At 44.6% G+C, this 18,264-nt stretch overlaps 2 protein-coding genes across 6 annotated transcripts in view; one reads left to right on the top strand and one right to left on the bottom strand.

Moving 5' to 3' along the window:
• Positions 1–8,030, top strand: part of LOC142068388 (uncharacterized) — a 798,233-nt gene extending 790,203 nt beyond the window's left edge. The window contains exons 1-3 of one of the 5 annotated variants that reach the window (XR_012669611.1): positions 2,343–2,876; positions 3,794–3,883; positions 6,747–8,030. Coding sequence is in view for 1 of the 5 variants with exons in the window: in XM_075131373.1 (XP_074987474.1) it covers positions 6,747–7,118 (372 nt within the window). In the remaining 4 variants the exon portion in view is untranslated. Of the gene's footprint in view, positions 1–1,276; positions 2,877–3,793; positions 3,919–5,062; positions 5,116–6,746 lie in introns of those variants that run through there. The other 4 variants (XR_012669609.1, XR_012669608.1, XR_012669610.1 and 1 more) reach the window with 4 other exon arrangements.
• Positions 1–18,264, bottom strand: part of KCNIP1 (potassium voltage-gated channel interacting protein 1) — an 803,899-nt gene that overhangs the window by 759,533 nt on the left and 26,102 nt on the right. The window lies entirely within an intron of this gene.

The raw sequence follows: 18,264 nt of genomic DNA, 5'->3' as shown, positions 1-18,264 counted from the left end.
GCCTCCTGGCTGAGAATGGTGACTCTGCCAGGAAATACGTTCACTGATGGACTTCAGTATAGCATCAACCTCTTGGCCCCAGTATAAAAGCTTACTGGGCACATAAATCAGGATGATAAGAAGCATAAAACACACAGGCAATCAGGGCTTAAATGTTCAATAGTGACCAGTCATAGAATCATAGAATATCAGGGTTGGAAGGGACCTCAGCAGGTCATCTAGTCCAACCCCCTGCTCAAAGCAGGACCGATCCCCAATTAAATCATCCCAGCCAGGGCTTTGTCAAGCCTGACCTTAAAAACCTCAAAGGAAGGAGATTCCACCACCTCCCTAGGTAACGCATTCCAGTGTTTCACCACCCTCCAAGTAAAAAAGTTTTTCCTAATATCCAACCTAAACCTCCCCCACTGCAACTTGAGACCATTACTCCTTGTTCTGTCATCTGCTACCACTGAGAACAGTCTAGAGCCATCCTCTTTGGAACCCCCTTTCAGGTAGTTGAAAGCAGCTATCAAATCCCCCCTCATTCTTCTCTTCTGCAGACTAAACATCCCCAGTTCCCTCAGCCTCTCTTCATAACTCATGTGTTCCAGTCTCCTAATCATTTTTGTTGCCCTCCGCTGGACTCTTTCCAATTTCTCCACATCCTTCTTATAGTGTGGGGCCCAAAACTGGACACAGTACTCCAGATGAGGCCTCACCAGTGTCGAATAGAGGGGAACGATCATGTCCCTCGATCTGCTGGCAATGCCCCTACTTATACATCCCAAAATGCCATTGGCCTTCTTGGCAACAAGGGCACACTGTTGACTCATATCCAGCTTCTCGTCCACTGTCACCCCTAGGTCCTTTTCTGCAGAACTGCTGCCAAGCCATTCGGTCCCTAGTCTGTAGTGGTGCATTGGATTCTTCCGTCCTAAGTGCAGGACTCTGCACTTGTCCTTGGTTTGAGAATCCTCAGTTGAAGACACCTAATTGGTCTGATATTTACAAAGCATGCTCTAAAAATCAGGTGACCCAAAAGCTAAGAATCCAGTAAATGAGGGATTCAAAGCCACTGGTCACTTCTGAAAATGTCGGCCTGATAAGTTAGGTGTTCCTTTAAACTCTCAGACAGCTGTTCTGGAAAGCTTGCTGCATATGCCAAGCAGCAAGGTCCAACACACTGGATGATCATTCACTTTGCTGAGAAGAGGATCCCCCCCCCCCCAAATTTTAAGTAAAATGCAAGAAGTGCAGTTCCAGGGTATGATTAACAGTGTGATTCTTCTGTTATTTTACACTCTGCAAATCAGCACTGATTATCTTTGCACTCGTGAAAAATGTATCTACATAGAAATGCAGCAAATCATCCCTCAAGACATTTGAGTTCCTCATTCAATGCCGGTAGCATATATTTTATGTGCCTTTAAAATGTCAAGAATATAAAAGGAGGCAGCATGACAAGAGGAAATTAAATTCAAAGCATCTAGTTGATAGCACTTCCTGATCTCAAATCAAAACAAAGTATTTATTTACAGTAATGAACTTATGAATACCGTGATAAAACTCAATGTCCAGGGACAGCAGCAACATGAATTTAAGGCAAGAGAAATAGATGTAAGGTGCAATCCTCTGTTTGCCTCATTTCATTACATGTCTATGTCATTCTCTCTTTCCAGCACCACCTCACTCTGCCAAGGGTAGGTCTACACTATGGGGGTTAAGTAGACCTAAAGTTACGCAACTCCAGCTATGTGAATAACGTAGCTGGAGTCAACGTAGCTTAGGTCAACTTATTGCAGTGTCTACACCACGCTGGTTCAACGGGAGAAACTCTCCCATCGACTTACCTTATGCTTCTCGTTCCAGTGGAGTGCCAGAGTTGAGGGAGAGCAATCTGTGGTCAATTTAGCAGGTCTTCACTAGACCCACTAAATCGACCTCCCGTGGATTGATCACCACAGTGCCAATCCACGGTAAGTGTAAACATACCCTTAGAGAGAGACATGGCATCTGTCAGCATCAGCCACAATACTGAACTAGTGGGTTCAGATTCCAGTCAGCTACCAAGGGTGAAGCTGACAACAATGAAACCCAGTTGCTCATTCCTTGGTTTCCCAACTGCCTCTTTCAGGACTAAATCGTCCTTTCCCTTACAAATAGGGCTAATTAAGGGCTGACGTGTCAGATTCAACTTGTGACCATGTCAGCCTCTCTCACCATTGCAGATAGAAGCAAGGGTATTGATACGGAATGCTAGTGGCATCTGTCTGGATCTGACCTTTCCTAGCAATTGAAAGCACACGATGTGGTGTCTGACAAAGATGGACTGTAGGCACAACTCATACAGCCACAAATTAGTAGTGTTTTCCTTTTAGAATCCATCCGTGGAGGAGGGCCATGCTCTTGCTTCATATGGGAGGAAGTGAAGGGTTAATGTTTAGCTATTCCACCTGGAAGCAGGCGGGGCACACCCTGACTGTTTCGTAGAAGCAATGCACACATTGCTCTATCCAAGGACAAGGGCTAGATATGAACCATGAGAACTTGATTGTTTGGACAGCAATTGTGGGAGGCTTTCTTAGCCTGGGCTCAAGGCCTGAGAACCAGGATTGTAGTAGATAGGGGATGGTAACTAAGTATATGAATTAACGTCATACATTCCTTTGTGTAGCAGTGTGTAATGCTTAGGGGGAGAAATATAATAAAAGGAGAAGGTGGAAGGCGGGGGGGCAGAACGGCCCATCTCAGCTGACCAGCCTGTTTGCTTGCATAAAGCTGTGTTCTGTCTCATCACTGAACCGCCACAACTGGCGCCCAAACGTGGGGCCCTCAGCACTCACCTCGCCCGGCAAGGGTTTCAGACGCGTCACTCATCCGCTTCGCGGATCCCGGTGAGTATTTTTCATTGTGGTAAGTATGGGAAGCTCCCTCTCTGCTTTGCAAGTGCAACACCGCAATGAGCTGCAGTATTTGCTGCGTAAGGCTCAGCATGACTGCCCGGCTCGAGCACTTACTCTCCTGCTACAGGAGGTGTGTGCCAAGTGCCCGTGGTATCCTGAAGCCGGAAGCCTTAAGCTAGCAGACTGGGAGCGATTGGGCCAGACATTGCACAAAGAGCCTCGGGCGCCCGTGCAGGCTTTACATGCCTGGCACCTCTGCCGCGATGTGGTACAGCGTGTCGCCTCCGACAGGCCCTCCCTCGCGAGGCTGGTGATCTCACCACGCCCGTCTGCTCCTGCAGCCATCCCCCCTCCTGGCGATGCGACACAGAGTGTCGCCTCGGAAAGGCCCTCTCCAGCACCAACAGAGGGGCTGCCGATCCCGCCGCCCCCGTCTGCTCCTGCAGCCATCCCCCCTCCTGGCGATGCGACACAGCGTGTCGCCTCGGAAAGGCCCTCTCCAGCACCAACAGAGGGGCTGCCGATCCCGCCGCCCCCGTTCGCTCCTGCAGCCATCCCTCCCCCTGCTTCGCCCCCAGTGCCTCTATTACCACCGCCTCCCTGGCCTTCCCCACCGGAGCTGGTGTGTGATCACCCTCCCCCCGTGGGGCCCCCCGGAGGGTCATCTGCATCTGCTCAGAAGCTTTCGCTGGTGCAACAAATGGTTCACGCAGCGAAAGCTCGATCAGATCTTACAGCGGAGGAGCTGGCTGATCTGGTCTCCGTTTGCCTGGTGACCTGGCAGAATGATGACCAGGGCAACCCCGTGGGCACCTGGACCACTTTGCCATACTCGGTGGTTAGAGAGGTAAAGAAAGCAATTCATGAATTTGGCCTGACTAGCACCTTTGTGCGTGGTCTCATTGAAGGGATGGGTACTGGGTACTCCCTAATCCCTGAGGATTGGAAAACGCTGCTGCGCATGATGTTGTCACCCAGTCAGTATGTTATTTGGCTTAGTGAGTATCGGCAGATGGCAGAACGCCAAGCTCAGGTACATAGAGAGCGCGGTATCATTTATCAGCATTTGGCAGGGGAGGGCCCGTTTGCTACTATTGAGATGCAGTCTCAACTCCCTCAGGCCGTCTTCCCCATTATTTCCACCTGTGCCCAGCATGCTTTCAAGAAGGTCCCGGATTCAGGCAAGCCTACCAAAAGCTTTGTCAGTATCCGTCAGGGTGCCTCAGAGTCCTTTTTGGATTTTACCAACAGATTGCAGGAGGCTATCCTCCGACAGGTGGATAACACTGAGGCAGCTCACGAGCTCCTGTTAAAATTGGCAGTTGAAAATGCAAACGAGGATTGCCGCCGTGCTCTCCAGGCAGCGCAAGCCTCTGGTATTTTAGAGCTCTCAGACATGCTGCGGGCGTGCCAGAACATTGGCACACAAGCCCACAAGGCTGGAGTTCTGGCTGCCGCCCTCAGAAAAACTGGGAAGGAGGGGAAGCGTTGTTACCGCTGTGGTAAGGAGGGTCATTTTCAGCGGGAGTGCCGCTCATCTAAGGCACCAGCCCGACCCTCAAAGAAGTGCCCCAAGTGTGGGAAAGGTTATCACTGGGCTCATCAGTGTCGTAGCGGGTCGGGAAACCGCGTGACGGGTCCCCCCCGAACCCAGGGCCAAACGGGGGTGTTTCCTACTCAGGCAATCGCTCCTCTGCCTTGGAATCCGTAGACTCTATGAGGGCGGCGACTGCTGGAAGTGCAGGGCTTGATTTGATCATGCAGGAGGACACTGACTTTCGGCTGCCAGGGGAGGTCTGTGCCATACCTACACAGGTGACGGGACCTCTCCCTGCCGGCTTTGTAGGTCTTGTTCTCCCTCGCTCACATGCTGGGAAACAGGGCTTTTTTGTCATTCCAGGGGTCATTGATGCTGATTACACTGGCATTATTAAGGTTCAGGTGTGGACTCATCTTCCACAGTCGCTCCCCGCGTGGACGGTCAATTGCACAATTGATTTTAGTCCCCTATCAGGTGCCAGCTGCCGAGGATCGAACTCGGGGCGGAGGCGGCTTTGGATCGACGTTGTCTCACTCGCCGTCTCACAGCGCGTCTTCTCCACTTGTTGCTCTGACAATGTCAGTCCGCCCCTCGAAGCCTCAGTTAACACTTCTCTTAGATGATGTTCCTTTTACAGGGCTGGTGGACACTGGAGCTGACGTTACGGTGATTCGTGATCTGGAGTGTCCGGTTAGTTGGCCTACGGTTCCTTCTAAAGAATTGTGGGGGATCGGGGGTAGTAAACCCGGGCGCCAAAGTTTGTCTTGGGTCACGGTCTCTAAACCGGGAGGCCATACCCTTGCTACTATCCGCCCTTTTGTGCTCCCTGTCCACCTCAATATTTGGGGCCGTGATTTACTTACAAAGTTAGACACCACCCTCGATATTAACATCTGATGGCCCAAAACCCTCCCTCACCCACCGTGCCCTCCGCATTACCCTTGGTATGGCAATCCTTAGAGCCCGTATGGATTGACCAGTGGCCCCTCCCTCTAAAAAAGCTAAAAGCACTTCATTCGCTTGTGCAGCAGCATTTGCAAGCACAGCGACTGGAGAGCTCCACTAGTCCCTGGAACACCCTGGTGTTTGTTATTAAGAAAAAATCGGGTGCTTGGCGACTGTTACATGATTTAAGGGAAATACATAAACGCATCCAACCTATGGGCCCCTTGCAATTTGGCTTGCCAAATCCAAATTTAATTCCTCAAACCGATCAACTTTGTGTGTTAGATTTAAAAGATTGTTTTTTTTACCATCCCCCTTTGCCCTCAGAATTAGCTGCTGTTATTTTGGCCTTTCAACCTTTTGCTGATTGTCCCTTTAATTTAATTGTGGATACCTATTATGTTTATTAGGTAATTGATCATTTACCCCTTGCCCTCATTACCCCTCAGGTTGATGCAGACCTCCTTCGCCTGTTTTTGTTTTTGCAGCACCTTTTTGCCACTTGTCATTTCCCTTATTTTGTTGCTCATATTTGCAGTCATACCCCTCTGCCTGGGCCACTCACTGAGGGCAATGCACGCGCCGGTCGCGCGTTGCGTGGTCAGGTAAATTCCCTTTTTTCTGACCCCATTGAAAGCCATGCCTTTTTTCATCAGTCTGCCTCTGTTTTGGCCCGGCAGTTTCACATTCCTGCTGATCATGCACGTTCCATTGTTCGTTCCTGCCCCCACTGTGCTGCTGCTGCTCCTACTTTTTCTTATGCCGTTAACCCCCGAGGTACCGCAGCAAATCAGCTGTGGCAGATGGATGTTACTCATGTGCCACAATTCCGCCCCTATTTGTTTTTACATGTTTCCGTTGATATTTATTTAAGTTTTTTTTGGGCTTCCCCACAACGTGGGGAAGCCACTAACAAAGTTATTCACCATTTGCTGGCCTGCCTTTTTGTTATGGGTCGCCCCTGCCAAATTAAAACAGATATGCCCCAGCCTACTGCTCTGCAGCCCTCTCCACCTTTTGTGCCCGCTGGGACGTCCGTCTTACACACGGAATCCCTTATAATTTCACGGGCCAAGCCATTGTTGAACGTGCCAATCGCACACTCAAAACCTTGCTAGATAAACAATTAAAACAAGGGGAGCTGCGTCTCCGAACCTTAGGAGACATTCAGCAACAATTGCATATCCTTTTGTTCACTTTAAATAATTTAACACTGAACGCAGATCAGCAGACCCCCACGGATCGGCATTTTCACAAATCCGAGGTACTGGAAAGACCGCGTGTCTATTACCGTCAGCTGCCCGATCCGCAATGGTTGGGCCCAGTGCCTCTAATTACTTGGGGTCGGGGATATGCTGCTGTGTCTCTCCCTGCAGGACCGTTGTGGGTTCCAGCTCGGTGTGTGCGACCGGCACTTAAACAACATGGCATGGCACCAGGGACTGTCGAATCCCATACCGGAGTTTCAGCTGACCTTGGAGGAGACCGCGTTGCCCCCCGAGTCGACAACGACGGGACGGAAACGGAGGAGGCGTAGCGTCCCAAGCCAGCCCGTGACATGGGGAGCAGTAAAAGCATTGGTCGCCACGGCTCAACGAAGACTGGCAGCAGATCAACAGCCAGAGACTCCTGAGACTTTGTTTGTGGCGATTCTCGCCCAAATCACTGCTAATTCTGTGATGATTGTGTGCCTTTTGCGCCTGCTATTTCCTGTAGGGGTTGGCTCGGAAGCGCCTCCCCCGTTATAAGCCCGAATGACATATAACATATGGGAAAGATTGGCTTCAATAGCAAATGTTACCTGTGCGCGTGTAGTTAATTGTACTAGTATAAAGGTGCCCTTAGGCTGTCGAAAAATTTCTCAACCTCTTTTAAATTGTTCCCATGCTGTTAATGTTTCATATAATTATGGCCATATCATCCTACCATCAGGATGGGTTTTTACTTGCGGTTCACGCACCTTTAATTATATTCCTGCAAATGTAAGTGATGGCACCCTTTGCTGTTTTAGTAGAATGATATTTATATTGCCTTTTGCTGGTGACAATTGTAGTAAAAGAAGTGTACCCCTTTTAGATGATTATATTGCAGATGTTGAGCTTTTGGTTATTTTGTGTTTGTAATCATTGGGCTTATTTTTTGCTGCTGCTGTGTACAATGTATTCTTTCCTTGTTAAGATTTTGTAAAATTTTGCCCTGGAAAGCTCCCCAGGTTATGTCCTTGTCTGTCTGGGAGTTAAATAGCATGACAAAACAAATTGACGGCTACCATGAGATGGCCAAATATTAATAAATAAAAAACGGGGAGATGAAGGGTTAATGTTTAGCTATTCCACCTGGAAGCAGGCGGGGCACACCCTGACTGTTTCGTAGAAGCAATGCACACATTGCTCTATCCAAGGACAAGGGCTAGATATGAACCATGAGAACTTGATTGTTTGGACAGCAATTGTGGGAGGCTTTCTTAGCCTGGGCTCAAGGCCTGAGAACCAGGATTGTAGTAGATAGGGGATGGTAACTAAGTATATGAATTAACGTCATACATTCCTTTGTGTAGCAGTGTGTAATGCTTAGGGGGAGAAATATAATAAAAGGAGAAGGTGGAAGGCGGGGGGGCAGAACGGCCCATCTCAGCTGACCAGCCTGTTTGCTTGCATAAAGCTGTGTTCTGTCTCATCACTGAACCGCCACAAGGAAGATTGTCAGAGAACCAGCAAACATTAAAAACAAAAGCCTGACAATTTACTTGGCTGACAGTGGTGCCATTTAAAACAAAATCCACCACATGCTCCATCTAGTTGGCAACAAACTGTGAATGGAGAAGAGAGAGTCTACAAGGAAGATCAAAAGCCATACAGGTTACATTCACGACAAGCATAGAAGCATCTGTAAAGCACCAAAACAGAAACAAAGGCATGTCAGTAATGTGCAGATGTACTGTTGGAGCTCTTCCTTTAATCCCTCTAAGCACTCTTGTATAACTATATTAGAACAAATGAAAAATTATGCTCGTGTGAAGTGCTCTTATGGTAACTCCTGCCAATTTACTTTCCATGCCATGAACACCAAGCCTTTGGCTACAACTCCAAAATACCTCATGTCCACCAACTCCAGACTAGCCTGGCTGACCTATAGGGAGCACCGCACTCAGTCCCTGCTGAAGTATTGGTAACACACAGTCTGTGACAACCACCAAAAATTTCACTAGCATAATATAGCAAATGTATCCACAAATAATAATCAGGGGTTGAGAAGGCATGTTCCATGGACTGCAGAGAAAACAGGAATAATCTGATAAGGAAAAGCAATTTACATTCATTTCCGTGTGTGTGTGCGCGTGTGTGTGTCTCTCTCTCTCTCACTCACACACACACACACACACACACAGAGCCTAATATAATGATGATGCACTGATGCCTGACTGGCACCTCTGGGTGGTTTCAGAATACAAACAATAAGGAAAGAGGGAGAGTAGTCCTGAGAAAAACCTCAATGGAAAAAACTCACCAATACAGCTTCCACCTCCTATTGGAGGCAGGAGAGAAGGCCATTTTGCCACCTTTTAGATATGACCACCATCATCAGAGCTGGACCAGGTTTTGATTGTGATCACTTGCTATTCCACAATATCTCACATTTTGAGATACAATTTCAGGGTAAAGACCTAAAGCCTAGGTGGGCTTTCTCCTGGATTATTTCATTCATGTTTTGTTGTGAAAAGAATTCATCCCTCATAATATTTATTTTACTGATCAGTGAATCGAATGCTGCCCACAGTTTTGCTTTATGTTTACCATTATATATTCTCTACCCTAGCACAGGATAGATCAGGCATTTGTATGTGTCATCAGAAATTGACGTTTGTTAAATGAAACTTTATAAAACATTGTTCAAAGAGTCTTGGTCCTGTTCTGTAATTATACAAATTGGCAATACCTAGTGATATTAATTTCACTCCTGTTCATAACCTCTATAACTGGTTTCAGAGTAACAGCCGTGTTAGTCTGTATTCGCAAAAAAGAAAAGGAGTACTTGTGGCACCTTAGAGACTAACCAATTTATTTGAGCATAAGCTTTCGTGAGCTACAGTTCACTTCATCGGATGCATACTGTGGAAAGTGTAGAAGATCTTTTTATACACACAAAGCATGAAAAAATACCTCTCCTCACCCCACTCTCCTGCTGGTAATAGCTTATAAAGTGATCACTCTCCTTACAATGTGTATGATAATCAAGGTGGGCCATTTCCAGCAAAAATCCAGGGTTTAACAAGAATGTCGGGGGGGGGTAGGAAAAAACAAGGGGAAATAGGTTACCTTGCATAATGACTTAGCCACTCCCAGTCTCTATTCAAGCCTAAGTTATTGTATCCAATTTGCAAATGAATTCCAATTCAACAGTTTCTCGCTGGAGTCTGGATTTGAAGTTTTTTTGTTGTAATATTGCAACTTTCATGTCTGTAATCGCGTGACCAGAGAGATTGAAGTGTTCTCCAACTGGTTTATGAATATTATAAATTATATATATATATATATATATATAATATTTATTTATTTATATTTATTTATTTATAATTAGATCCTTAATACAACCTATCCTGAAGGATGACCCGACACTCTCACAAATCTTGGGAGACAGGCCAGTCCTTGCCTACAGACAGCCCCCCAAACTGAAGCAAATACTCACCAGCAACCACATACCACACAACAGAACCACTAACCCTATCCTTGCAACAAAGCACGTTGCCAACTGTGCCCACATATCTATTCAGGGGACACCATCACAGGGCCTAATAACATCAGCCACACTATCAGAGGCTCGTTCACCTGCACATCCACCAATGTGATATATGCCATCATGTGCCAGCAATGCCCCTCTGCCATGTACATTGGGCAAACTGGACAGTCTCTATGTAAAAGAATAAATGGACACAAATCAGATGTCAAGAATTATAACCTTAATAAACCAGTCGGAGAACACTTCAATCTCTCTGGTCATGCGATTACAGACATGAAAGTTGCGATATTACAACAGAAAAACTTCAAATCCAGACTCCAGCGAGAAACTGTTGAATTGGAATTCATTTGCAAATTGGATACAATTAACTTAGGCTTGAATAGAGACTGGGAGTGGCTAAGTCATTATGCAAGGTAACCTATTTCCCCTTGTTTTTTCCTACCCCACCCCCAGACGTTCTTGTTAAACCCTGGATTTGTGCTGGAAATGGCCCAACTTGATTATCATACACATTGTAAAGAGAGTGATCACTTTAGATAAGCTATTACCAGCAGGATAGTGGGGTAAGGGGAGGTATTTTTTCATGCTTTGTGTGTATAAAAAGATCTTCTACACTTTCCACAGTATGCATCTGATGAAGTGAACTGTAGCTCACGAAAGCTTATGCTCAAATAAATTGGTTAGTCTCTAAGGTGCCAAAAGTACTCCTCTATAACTGGAAATATCACCCAGCACATCCAAGGACCTTCCACCCTGCACACTCCACTAAGAGTAAGTAGTAGCTGTACATTTTAAAAAACAAATCCTGTCATGTGCAAGCCAAAACTCTGCTTCGTTTGCTGAAGCCAAATGGAGCAGATGTTCTCAAAGACATGGCCAAAAAGAATAAATTAGAGGGAACGTAATGAAGACCATTGAAAAGTTCCATAGATTCTGCAATCCAGCGAAATAGAATGTAAGAGGCATGGTTACCATGAGAAATTAAGCAATTTTACAAATTTATACATGATAAAGAAATGTTTAATAATTGCTTGTTGAGTCTGAACTTCTTACTGATTAGATTTCAGAGTAGCAGCCATGTTAGTCTGTATCCGCAAAAAGAAAAGGAGGATTTGTGGCACTTTAGAGACTAACAAATTTATTTGAGCATAAGCTTTCATGAGCTACAGCTCACTTCATCAGATGCATGCAGTGGAAAATACAGAGGGGAGATTTTATATACACAGAGAACATGAAACAGTGGGTGTTACCATACACACTGTAACGAGAGTGATGGTAACACCCATTGTTTCATGTTCTCTGTGTATAGAAAATCTCCCCACTGTATTTTCCACTGAATGCATCCGATGAAGTGAGCTGTAGCTCATGAAAGCTTATGCTCAAATAAATTTGTTAGTCTCTAAGGTGCCACAAGTCCTCCTTTTCTTTTTACTCATTAGAGAACCTCTTAAGCATTTTCTACTTTAACTTTTACTTGACAATTCACCTTTAGTTATCAGTTCTTAATGGTTATCCCCACACTTATCAACACCAGCAGGCAACTATTGTGACATTCTACATATGCAAGACGGTGCTCTCATCAGCACTTGCAACAGAATATACAGTACACATGAAAGTACTGCTTTAGAGCCAAGTGGGTTAAGCAATTGTTAGCGTATATTCAGCAGATAACACAAGTCAATGGTTTTGTTTGAATGCCGATCTTTTCCCATAGCGAAGATATCTGGCATATAGTGAAGTGAGACCAGGTATTGAATACAAACAGAGTCAAGTAGCTCAGCAACTAGACATGGAGGGAAAAATACCCTACGTTCCCAGCGGAAGACACAGATGTGTAGTAATGTGTATTTGATTGGCTTTAATTTGAGTTTATTTTCTTCCAGTGCTTTTATCACTGTTTGGCTTGGGCACAGTATAGGAGATCGAGAACTAATGTTGATATCTCCTTCTAAATGGAAAACGTGTCCTGCACAGCGACATAGTCATAAACCTGTTTGGATTTTCGCTGTTTAAATGCAGCACTGGCAGAATCATGCATGGAGTCTCTCCTTTTCCTACATAAGGGGTACAATCACTTTCTGTACACGTTTTCCTCTTTCCATTTGTTCTGTTTTCTCTCACTTTTTATTTTGTGGAGTTATTGTGAGTTTGTTGTTTACACACACACACACACACACACACACACTTTTGAATTTCTTTGCTCTGTTTTCCACTCGCCAGAAATCTATAGACTGCTCAACTCTGCCCCCTTCATCCCACTTCCATCCAGAATATCTTACCCGCAGCACTAGTCGTTTTGAGGATGTTTGGTACACTAGTTGGTCATGTAAGAAGATGTAGTTTGGTGAAGAGGTAGGTGCAGAAGAACAGCTACAGAGGCTATGTGGAAGGCTGGTATCCCTATAGGGCTTAAATTAAGGTTGTGGTGCAAAATCCATGCTGTATGGTAGTTGGGGTAATGGTAGCTGTGTGCTTGTGGGTGGTGGAGTAGAAGGGATAAGTTGTTAGATAGCTTAACTTTTATTTTTTTGCAGGGATATGTGTTAGGCGTGGTGTGCGCATAGCAACCCCAAATGCTGCACAACAAAATAATAATGTTTAAGCAGATGTGGGGTGTTAGACAAAGGCAGAAGTTAGAAATGAAGCTGATGTCAGAGAAGATTACATCTTTCAGCAGTTGTACATGCACTTTTTCCCATTTTAGGATAAAATCTGATACAAAAGTGAAGCTCCTGATGGAAAAGATTTCACGTACATTCAGCCCCAATCAATCAGATTTTGGGGCAAAGCACATAAGCTTTCACTTATGATGAACAACAGCAAAACGTGACCTTACATCCAATTTAATAACTCATACCTGTTGCACCAAATCAGAATTCACCTCCTTACCAATTTTTGTGTAGCTAGATGATTGGACGGGTACCAGTCAATGATGGAAAGTAAAGCGGCCATGGAAAAATTTCAGCCACAGCCCAAATTCAAATACTTCCTATTGCAAATTTATAAAGAGAAAAACAAAAAAACCTACATAGTACATTCAAAGGGTATAAAAACTAAATGTCATGTGAAACTTTTCACCCATTAGCCACCTTTTAAAAAACAAATTAAAAGAGGGAAAGACAAGAAAGCCCACCCCATTCCAAGCCCATTTTAGGATGCAAGCCAATGGAGTCACTGCCAGACAGTTCCATAATTCCTCATTTCTTTATGCAGCCATACATGTTGCAGCAGCTACCAGAATGCCTGGATACCAACTCCTAACCATCTGACAAAATCATTAAATTTTGGTAAACTCAGGGAAAAAAACAATTATTGTCCCTGCTTAGTACATAACTTTCAAAGACTCATAAAACTGACAAATTAAAAACCAATTTTCACTGGAACAAGCATAGGCACTTATCTGTCTGGGCTATTTTCATGCTGAAATTCCACTTCCAACCCTGACCTTTTCTTCTGTACGGCTATTCAAAAAGAGATGAAGTTTTGTGTATGTGTATTTAAAAATGTAGTGAAGTACCTCCCCAGATACACATACACACACGCATACACACAGTCTTCATAGGCAAAGATTGCTGAACCATTGTGCTGAAACAAAAACAAAACATTCACACTCAGATGCATCATAAAAATTTTCATCCCAAAAACCTGAAAGTTTCAAAAAGTTACCACATGACTGAACAGGGAGTTCATAGATATTAAGGCCAGATAGGACCATTATGATCACCTAGTCTGACCTCCTGCATAACACAGGCCATAGAACTTCACCAAGTGATTCCTGCATCAGGCCTATAACATTTTGCTGAACTGCAGTCCAGAATGGAAAATCTTCTACACCCTTAACAATAGCAATCAGTGCTGCTTGTGCACTATTAAAGGGTTTTTAAACTTCACACATCATATTTATCATACATGTAGGGTGACCAGATAGCAAATGTGAAAAATCAGGACGGGGGTAGGGGGTAATAGGCACCTATGTAAGAAAAAGCCCCAAATATCAGGACTGCCCCTATAAAATCTGGACATCTGGTCATCCTGCACACATGCTACTTGACAGTAAGGCCTAATGCTTCAGGTGCCCAGTTGCAGAGCTTCCACTGACTTCCAAGGCAGATCTGTCCCTGGAGTGCCAAAAGGATTGGAACCCCAGTCAAGCAAAGCATTTAAGAACATGCTTAACTTGAAGCCCCTAAATAATTCCCTAGTCAAAGGGACTACTCAAGTGGTGAAAGACTGGACACTTCCATGGTCTCCATTTCATCTGGAGCATGTCTTGGTTCTACATTCAGTTTGGGCTATGTCTGATCTAAGTGTGGCATCCCTGCAAGTTTATCCCAGATTTTAATCTTGGCTATTTATATGAATTTTAACTGTTCTGCTGCCTAAGGTGACCGTCTTTTCAAAAGGCAGAAGTGGGACACATGCAGGAGCCCCGCCCCGCCCCCCCTCTATGGCCCTGCCCTCAAGCCAGGCCAGAAGCCAGAGCCAGGCTGTGGTAAGAGCCACCCAGGGAACCCGGGCTGCTGTGTGGAGCCCCAGATCCTCCACCTGCCCTGGGCACGGGACTGGGGTGCCCAAGAAAAACCCTTGGCCCATCTATTCAGGGTAGGTTCAGGGTCCAGTACTTTCCACAGCAGCCCAGGCTCCAGCTTCTGGCCTGGCCAGGGATGGGTCCTCAGGGCGAAGGAGGAGGAGGAGCAGGGGCCATGGCCTCATGGCAAAGGGGGCTAAGGTCTGCCTCACCCCTCCCCCACCAGGAAGAGGCTGGCGCCGCCACTGAGCCTCGGGCAGGCATGGAGCTGTGCAGCAGGGAATCCAAGACAAGTGCTGTTGCAGAGTCATTCAGCCCAGGACCAGGACTTGAACTCTGCCTTTCCAGACTATCTTGCCCAATTTGGGACGGGTGGTCACCCTACTGCTCCCAGTGGAGAGAGATTCTGGTCATAGTCTCATCTATTCTGCACTCAAAGACAGGATTTCATTTCTCCTTAGTTAGATTGATTAGGAAAGTTAAAGGCCTGCAGATCTCTCCATCCACGTACAGGCATTGCAAAAAACAATTAGCTTAAGTTGGCAGAAAACATTTATTGTTAAATCGAATAAATGGCTAACAAAGCTGATCAATCAGGCCCTTCCTGCGGTCTGGAGCAGAGATATCACTCAGACAGTACTCAGTCTCCCTCACTGAAAGTTGCATCCCAACCCAGTGTCATCTAATAGATAAGCACATTGATTCTTTACAAAGCCAAACAATAAAAAGCCCAGCCATTAATCTAGACAATTCTTGCTGTCTGGCATCCTCTATTGACTTCTTAATTTATTTGGAAAGGTGGTGTGTAATCAGCTGTCCTGACATGTATTTACAGAGTGCTCTGCACAGCACATGTACCACTGCATTGCACTTCAATGTCTCCTACACATCAAGCATTTCACCATCAATATTGTAAAGGTTCAATGAACTACACACAATCCTGCCTTGTAAAAAACACTGCCACTGCACAATATACGTTAAAAAGGTACATTCGACTGCAAACTTGCCTTTATATGGGGGTGGGCAAGACGTGAACATAACGGCAGTCGGAGATCTGAAAAAAATCACATTTTTTTCCAGAGTGTTTTAAGTCTTAAAAAAATCTCAAGGGTTCTGTTTTGGAAATGTGTTATAAAGCCATGTATAAAACACCAAAGAGAGTAAATAGTGCTTAATGGGCAGATTAAGATACATGCATTGACCTGGATAATTTAAATGTTTACTTTTTTTAATATAAATGCTATTGCCTCCTTTTTGCACTCACTGCATGATGTTAGAATAGCAAGGAGAACTTGCCAACGGACATGGCTATATCCTATGTTAGAGTCAGGACTGGTGCAAGAAGTTTTCCTACCCTAGCAGTTATGGGGCTTGAGCAGATGGACAGGTGGTCAGAGTTGCACTGGCTTTCAGCCATTGCTATTAGTATGGGAGGGATGCCCTATAAAAGGGAAGGCCCCTGGAGAGCTGTACAGTGGCAGCGGCACCTGGCTGCTGGTTTGTGGCATGCTTGAAGAAATAAACAAACCTTCCCTCACCCCAAAGCCATGATACGGGGCAGTGAGAGTGGCTGGATTTTGGATGCCAATTAAAAAAAAAAACAACCCTAGCTGGCTGCCTGAGTGGTCTGTGCTGTTGAGAGCATTGCTGGACTTGATGTTTAAAGGTTAGAACATCCCCAAAAGACTCATTTTCATGCCATTTTCTTTCAGAGTCAGTGTGGCACTATTTAAAGATGTATTCCCTACAATTGTGAATGACCATTATCTGGTTGTTGCCCTAAAGAGTCTTAGCTGTTCAATGTAATTATTATTATTTATTTACATGCAGTAGTTCCTAGAAACCCTAGTCATGTGCCAGGACCCTGTTGTGCTAGGCGCTGTACAAACAGAACAGTCTCTGCCCAAAAGAACTTATAATCTAAGTAAAAAAACATTTATTTCAACAGTAAATATCTGAATCTCACACAATTACTGTAATTATAGCAAAGTTCTCAGTGCCTGTAATCCCAATTTGACAGTTTATCCGGAATTATACAGTGATTGGGTATTTCAGTCAAGTAGGTGTTGTCAGCTCCTTCAATGCCTGTGGTTCTGCAGTCCTCCAAAAAAACGTGCATCACCAGATGAATGCACCCTATAGCTGTGACATTCCGGTTTTACGCTGACACAATTCCCCTGAAATCAATGGAGGCACACTAATGTAAAACTGGAGCAGTGTAGTAAGGAATCAGGACCTGCAGATCTAAGAAGATTTGTAAATTCCAAGACCCAAAGGGACCATTGTGATCATCTACTCTGACCTTCTGTATAATACAGGGCATAAAACATTCCCCAAAATAATTCCTATGGCATATCTTTTAGACAAGCATCCCTTTGTGATTTAACAATGGTCAGTGACGGAGAATCCACCATGACCCTGGGGGAATTGTTCCAATTTATTACTCTCACCATTAAAAATGTACACCTTATTTCTGGTCTGAATGTGTCTAGCTTCAACTTCCAGACATTGGATCATGTTATACCTTTCTCTGCTACATTTAAGAGCCCATTATTACATAATTGTTCCCAATGTAGAGACTTAGACTGTAATCAGTTAATCCCTTAACTCTCTCTTTGTTACGGTAAATTGATTGAGCTCTTTGAGTCTATTACTATAAGGCATGTTGTCTAGTCCTTAATCATTCTCATTGCTCTTCTCTGAACCCTCTCCAATTTATCAATATCCTTTTTGAATTGTGGGCACCAGAACTAGACACATTATTTCAGCAGCAGTCAGAGCAGTGCCAAATATAGAGGTAAAATAACCTCTCTACTTGTACTCACGATTCCCCTGTTTATACATCCCAGGATCACACTAGCTCTTTGGGCCGAAGTGCTATACTGGGCGGGCGTGTTTGGCTAATTATCCACCACAACCCCTAAATCTTTTTCAGAGTCAAGTGGACTGTAGCTGCATCACAACAATCGCTATTCTGCTATTTGAAACAGGCATGTCGTCAACAAAATGCCCTGAGTATAATTTAATTCTACATGCTAGCCTAGATGGAACAACTGCAATTGTTAATTTGCCTCAGATGTGTAGCCAGTGTTGTACAGTCTGACTATGATTTTTTTTAAGACATCATTCATCTAACTCAAATCTAAATGCAAAATCTAACACTCCAGCACATCATTTGGATTTGTGACATTCTCTGAAGGACTTTGGATCCATAAACCAATTTATGGATTACAATAGAGACAAACATCGCATTTTCATCTGTGACGGATAAATTTGCTCCAATATTGCTCACATTATTTAAAGAAAAAGCGAACTGATTTTTCCCTTAGCTCAGCAGTCAGAGTTCAAAAGGTAAGATACACTTCTCAGCTTGAGCAGACTGTGAAAGACATTCGAAGATAAAGCTTCAGAGGAGGAAAATAAAAGGGTTGACGATAGCATTATTTTTCTTCCCTGTCATTTTGAACTTTAATCTTCAAATACAGCACAAAAATTTGTTTTTGCCAAGTAGCACTTCTTGTTGTTTGAGCCATCAGTGAGCTGGGTTAAAGAAGCAGTTTTACTTTAACTCATTCAAGACCTCATGGGCAGGAGAACACCAAAGAAAGAAAAACATCTCATGCAAAATA

The sequence above is a fragment of the Caretta caretta genome, chromosome 8 (assembly GCF_965140235.1).
Source record: "Caretta caretta isolate rCarCar2 chromosome 8, rCarCar1.hap1, whole genome shotgun sequence".
NCBI classification, from domain to species: Eukaryota; Metazoa; Chordata; order Testudines; family Cheloniidae; genus Caretta; species Caretta caretta.
Note: the sequence above shows the minus strand (reverse complement) of the source record. Positions and strands in the feature narration are given on the sequence as shown.